General features: G+C 35.6%; 1 protein-coding gene across 1 annotated transcript; it reads left to right on the forward strand.

Annotated features, from left to right (window-relative positions):
* Positions 1–634: 634 nt before the first annotated feature.
* Positions 635–4,731, forward strand: LOC145594713 (uncharacterized). Its single transcript, XM_081651042.1, has 10 exons — positions 635–1,262; positions 1,547–1,735; positions 1,833–1,926; positions 2,019–2,089; positions 2,606–2,640; positions 2,726–2,815; positions 3,039–3,147; positions 3,398–3,574; positions 3,714–3,922; positions 4,011–4,731. Exons 1-10 carry the CDS (start codon positions 1,157–1,159, stop codon positions 4,377–4,379), a joined length of 1,449 nt encoding a protein of 482 aa, XP_081507168.1. The 5' UTR covers positions 635–1,156; the 3' UTR covers positions 4,380–4,731.
* Positions 4,732–5,484: the final 753 nt, after the last annotated feature.

A 5,484-nucleotide genomic window follows, 5' to 3' on the forward strand; every position in this document is an offset into this window, starting at 1 on the left:
TTTCTTGAATCAAAGATTATCACACTATATATTTCTTCTTTAAGTACTTCTATTACATCATTTTTTAGTAAGATTTTTCAAAGAAGCTCAAAAATTAAAGGGTGAATTCCCCTCTATTTTAATTCTAATCAATTAAACCCATAAAAGAATATGAATCTTGATGTTGAAAAAATTCAATTGATTGATTTTTCTTCCGAGGATGATTTTCTCATTGATTCTGATTTCGATAACACCTTTGTCGATCTTCGATTATCAGGTAATTTTTTCTTTTTTACCTCATCAAATGAATGCATTCATAAATTTTCTTGCAAGAAGAATGAGTTCAAGTTGAATTGGTTGTCATGGTGGCAAGAAGTAACGTTTTATTTTTATTTAAATTTTGAAATAAACGTTTACAGTCCTCATTACCGTCTCAATGTAGCATGTTTTATTGCATAATTGATTATCTTTCGTTTTATTACGCGATTTTAAAATTAATTACCCAATTTTTTGTGGAATTGTAGCATTAGATAAATATGTAACACAACTTCGTAAGTCTTAATTATAATGATATAAAAGAAAAAAAAAAAAAGGAAAATTCTCAATGGTAGCTATTTACTTTTGCACATTCTCATTGGTAACAAAATATTTGGCTAATTCTCTCAAATAGCATTATTTTTTATTAGTTTCTCTGAATTGACAATATTTTTACATTAAGTAACTAATTAGCTTAATTATATGATTTTTAAAAAAAAAATTAAAAAAGTTGTGCAATACTCTTCACCAGCCACCCCACACCACCGACTATCCACCGGAACCCATCACCACCAAGCTCGCCTAAACCCCTCCGAACCCACCCCCACGCTGCGACTAGCCACCAGAATCCATCACCACCAAGCTCGCCTCAAAGAACCCTGCGAACCCTCCATCAAGCTCGCCTAAACGGACCTGCGAACCCACCCCATGCCGCCGAATAGCCACCAAAGTCCACCACCAGAAAGATCGCCTAAACCCCTACGAACCCACCCACGCCGCCGATTGTCCACCAGAATCCACCACCACCAATTGCACCTGATGAAGATTGTCAATTGGGGAAAAATCGAAAACCCTTAAAATCTGAAATAAAAATTTCTAGGCTAATGAGGAATCAATTCAGCAGAGGAAAGGGGAAAGGAAAATGAAGGAAAGGGTGGGAGGTTCAGGCGAGTACAGTTGTATGAATATCGAAGGTGATGGTGGGTTCTGTTGGGTTAGCGGCGACGTGGGGTGGCTGGCAAAGAGGGGTCTGTACATTTTTTTTTTTTGATAATTTTTTTTTACAAGATTGTTAATTAACTGTCAATTATTGTTTAATTAAGCTAATTAGTTACTAATTATAAAAAAAATGTCATAATAGAGAAACTAATAAATAATAATGCTATTTGGGAGAATTTGTGAAATATTTTGTTACCATTGAGAATGTGCAAAAGTTTATAGCTACCATTGAGAATTTCCCAAAAAAAAAAAAAATGACTTTTTTGGTCTGTCATGTTGATTAATTCCATTCAATGTGATAAATTTATATCAGTGTCATTTGAGACACAAAAGGAGCTAGTGTGCAATTCCAAACCTATGGTTTACCGAGGAACAAAAGATAAAGTACCGATCTTTGATGAAAAAGAACGAAGAACTTTTCGACTAGAAAAGGAAAATGGTGATAAAGAATGCAATTCAAGGAAAAGTTTAGCTTGGGATCATGCATTTTTAACAAGCCCTGGTATGTACATACCTTTTTAATCTTACATGTTTACGATTTTTGTAACTTGAACGTGTGTACGATTAATTGATCCTTTTGACTGTCGTGATTGTTTAAGGTTTTCTTGAACTCGAGGAATTGTGCCTTGTGAATAGTGGTTTCAGGAATCTTGAGGTATCATCTTCACTTGGAAGTGAAGATAATGTGAAGAGGTGTGTTAATATAAGTGATTTTGAGTAAACTTTTTACAGTTTAAATGATCCCTTTGAATGCAAGTAGTAACTGTTTATTTGGAAATCTGCAGTAAAGTTTGCCAGGAAAGAAAGTTAAGTCAGAAACTCGGCGTTGGATCTGGAGGAAAACAGAAATGTCAGTGTAAGTAGACACTTACTCGTTACAGATGATGTATGAGTCGTATAACCTGTTCTGATGGACTAGTTTGTGCTCTGCATGACTTTCGTTTTTAAGTGAATCTGTAAAACCATATTTAATAAATCTCAGCACTGTATTCTGATTGCTACTTCTGTCCAATGAACTTATTATGTCTGATTGATATTAATCGCGGTTCAAAGAAAGTAATCTTCCCTGCTTGTAGTTGCTTCCAAGTGATGGACTAGTTTTGTGCTCTGCATGACTTTTGTTTTTAAGTGAAACTGTGAAAGCATCTTTTTTTTTTTTTTTTTTTTTTTTTTTTTTTTTTTTTTTTAATCTCAGTACTGTATTCTGATTGTTACTTCTGTCCAATGAACCTATTGTGTCTAATGGATATTAATCGCGATTGAAAGAAAGTAATCTCCCTGCTTGTAGTTGCTTCCAACCATTACTTATTCTGTGTCACACTCATGATATTCTTTCTTATCGCGTTGTCTTTTCTCTTGTGCCCTTTTACAGCATTGATGAAAACAAAAGTTGCGTCTCCAAGCAAGGTGAGGTTTATAAGATAGTGCTTTTGCTAGAAACATCTATAAATGACTTGAGCATAAGTGCCTATTGTTTTTCTTGGACTTTCAGATGGTGTTGACACACGGCTCCATACGACAACAGATGGCTGTTGGAAGATCAGAGACGATATCAAGATCAGCCGTTGCTAAATCACAATCTGTGAGTTGACTGACCACTTATCACATTACTGATTAGGCGCATCTAGGACCGTTGGACTGGAATATTTAGCTGAACTTTTTAAAAGCATCCAACTGAAAAGGTTGAGGCTGATAAGGACAGTTTCTGCTGTATCTGATATGCACCAAGATATTTATGACTATGAGCAAGTAGTAAAAATCTTGAAAGCATTATGACGAACTAAACTTATTTTTATTTGATTAAGAACATTATTAGCAGGAAGGAACCTTTAAAATCTACCGGAACCAGGAGCCAGACTAGAGTCTCTAAGTTGCATGACAAAAAACCACCTCTGCGAGCAATCAGCAGAAACGGTAAAACTGAAACTACAGAACTTATGTAGTGAATCTAACTTTATTTACTACTCCATCGGTCCCATATTATTTTGCGTACTTTCCCTTCTCTTTGAAGTAACATTTTGTCACAAGATCTGTTACTCAGTTACTTGGTCTGTCACTATTCAGAATGTTAGTGCCAGACCTAATGCAAAATACATGGAACGGAAGGAGTATTCATTTAGATATCATCTATTATCTGATGCTGAATTAACCATAACTACTACAGGACATGGCATGGTCATCCCCAAACAACCAGATTTAAGAAACTCAGATCCTGTAACAAAATCCTCCCGATCTCTCTTGCCTTCATATGCTGCTAATATGTCGATTGATTATTCTCCAAGTAAAACTTTCGTGGATAATTTACAGACTGCAAGCCTGCTGGAATCACAGGAGATGCAAGGTAGTTTCACAAATCAAAACTTTTTTCCTATTAGTAATAATTGTACGTACTAAACTGAACCTTATACTTCATTTTGCATACTATATAGGATTATAAGTGAATGCAATGTTAATCTTATTCTTCTACTAATCTTCTTCAGATGGGAGTATCACTTGTGATATTAATGCTTCTCAAACATTGAACTTAGTAGGCCATCAAAACAATCATCAACTTCATTCTTTCACCAAACAAAGTCTTGGACAGGATGCTTCAAAACAGAATGACACTACTGAAGCAAAGAGAAGTCCCTTTTCTTCCAAGACTTCTAGTCTTCGGATGCCATCTCAAAAGATCGGCTTCTTTGACATGGTCAGTTTCTTTTAGACATCTCTTTAAGTTCATATATAGTTGGACAAATCTGAAAATGAGATTTACTAATAAGTTACTCTTCTGTTAGAAATTTCAAAAGCCAGAGACCAAAAGGCATGATCAAGATGGTATGTCTAGTAACAAAGGGCAAAGGAAGAGAGACGAGCCCTCCTCCAAGAATCAAACACATTTTCTTGGATTCGAGGAAAAGGAAAACATTTTCCACCCTGAGGATACTGTGATTGAGCTTCAACTTAAGAAATGTTCCCCGTCAGCTTCTCAGATGGCTGCTAATGGCTCCTCACCAAGTTCTGGTCAGTGCTCATCTACTTCCAAGAAAAGCCACACTAAAGCTCAGCGACCAGCACGACAAAGTTTGTTCAGCCCAACACCTCGCACTAAGACATCAACATCAAATTCCAAAGTTTCTCCGTTGAAGAAAAGTGCTTTCTTTTAAACTGAGCAATCCCAAAGGCAGTGTCCAAGAAGGTAGATAACTTAGATCTAGGTTCACCTAAAAACTTATTAGACGTTTGAAAGACTCTCATTCATCTGTGGGTTGCTATCATAATGAGACAAATGAAGGCGAAAATTAGTAGGCTGAGATGATGGTTACTTGTACCAAGGAGGAAATAGTCTTAATGTTCGAGCATTGAGCAGGTCGATTATGTAAAGCCAATAGGGCTAATCTATAGATAACGATTGTTGATTCGGATTTTGGTCCAGAGCATCTTCTTGTAATGATTCTTATAGCCATAAGTATAATTTTGATATGTTTCCATATTATTTTCTTGACAAAGACCATTGCACATGTGGGTTCATGCATTATTTTTTCTAAAATGGGACCATTTCACATGGATCAACAAAGCTTCAACTTGAATTTTAATTTAACAACACTTTGTCTTCACCTCCTCAATGCCTGTTCATCGTTCATCATGACGAAGTTTATACAACATAGCCAGTGTCCTAGAACACCTTTGGCACCACAGAATTACATATTTCAAACACCGTATGTTTAGGTCACTTTAGGAGCCTTTTCCTCCTCTAATGCTCCCATCATTAGAGGTCTTTTTAAGCATAATTGTTGTATTGACTGAATTTTTTTGTTTGTTTCGACAGCATTAATTTGGCTTAATCTAAGGTCATAATCAAGAATAATGTGAGATACATAACTTTTGTATTAACCAAAAATAAGACACCTGAATGGTGCTTAGCCTTTGATATACAATAACTGAATACAGAGTATAATCCAATCCTTGGCAGAATAAATACGATTGACAGGAACAGATCAAATAATAATGTTGAGGGTAATTTCTTTTTATTTGGAATTATCCATTGTAGTTACCAAATCAAACACAACTTAATAAATGATACGCGTTCCAGGATAATCTCTAATGACACCAAGTATATCCACTCTTATGGAGTCAATTGTGATGAAAGTGCATCAACTGATACATCAGTCAACTTAGATTTACAAAAGGAACCTACAGCCAGTGGCTTTCAAGGACACATTCTGTATGGACCATGTGTAGACCTATGCAACTACGTGATTCAGAATCAGA

This window comes from Chenopodium album, chromosome 19, assembly GCF_948465745.1.
Source record: "Chenopodium album chromosome 19, dcCheAlbu1.1, whole genome shotgun sequence".
NCBI lineage: Eukaryota > Viridiplantae > Streptophyta > Magnoliopsida > Caryophyllales > Amaranthaceae > Chenopodium > Chenopodium album.

Bases quoted from the DNA above. Each gene is read 5' to 3' on its own strand.
- LOC145594713 (XM_081651042.1), top strand. From the start codon at position 1,157: ATGAAGGAAAGGGTGGGAGGTTCAGGCGAGTACAGTTGTATGAATATC. The intron at 1,736-1,832 runs GTATGTACATAC...TGATTGTTTAAG, and splicing joins TGCATTTTTAACAAGCCCTG to GTTTTCTTGAACTCGAGGAA. The intron at 3,923-4,010 runs GTCAGTTTCTTT...CTCTTCTGTTAG, and splicing joins AGATCGGCTTCTTTGACATG to AAATTTCAAAAGCCAGAGAC.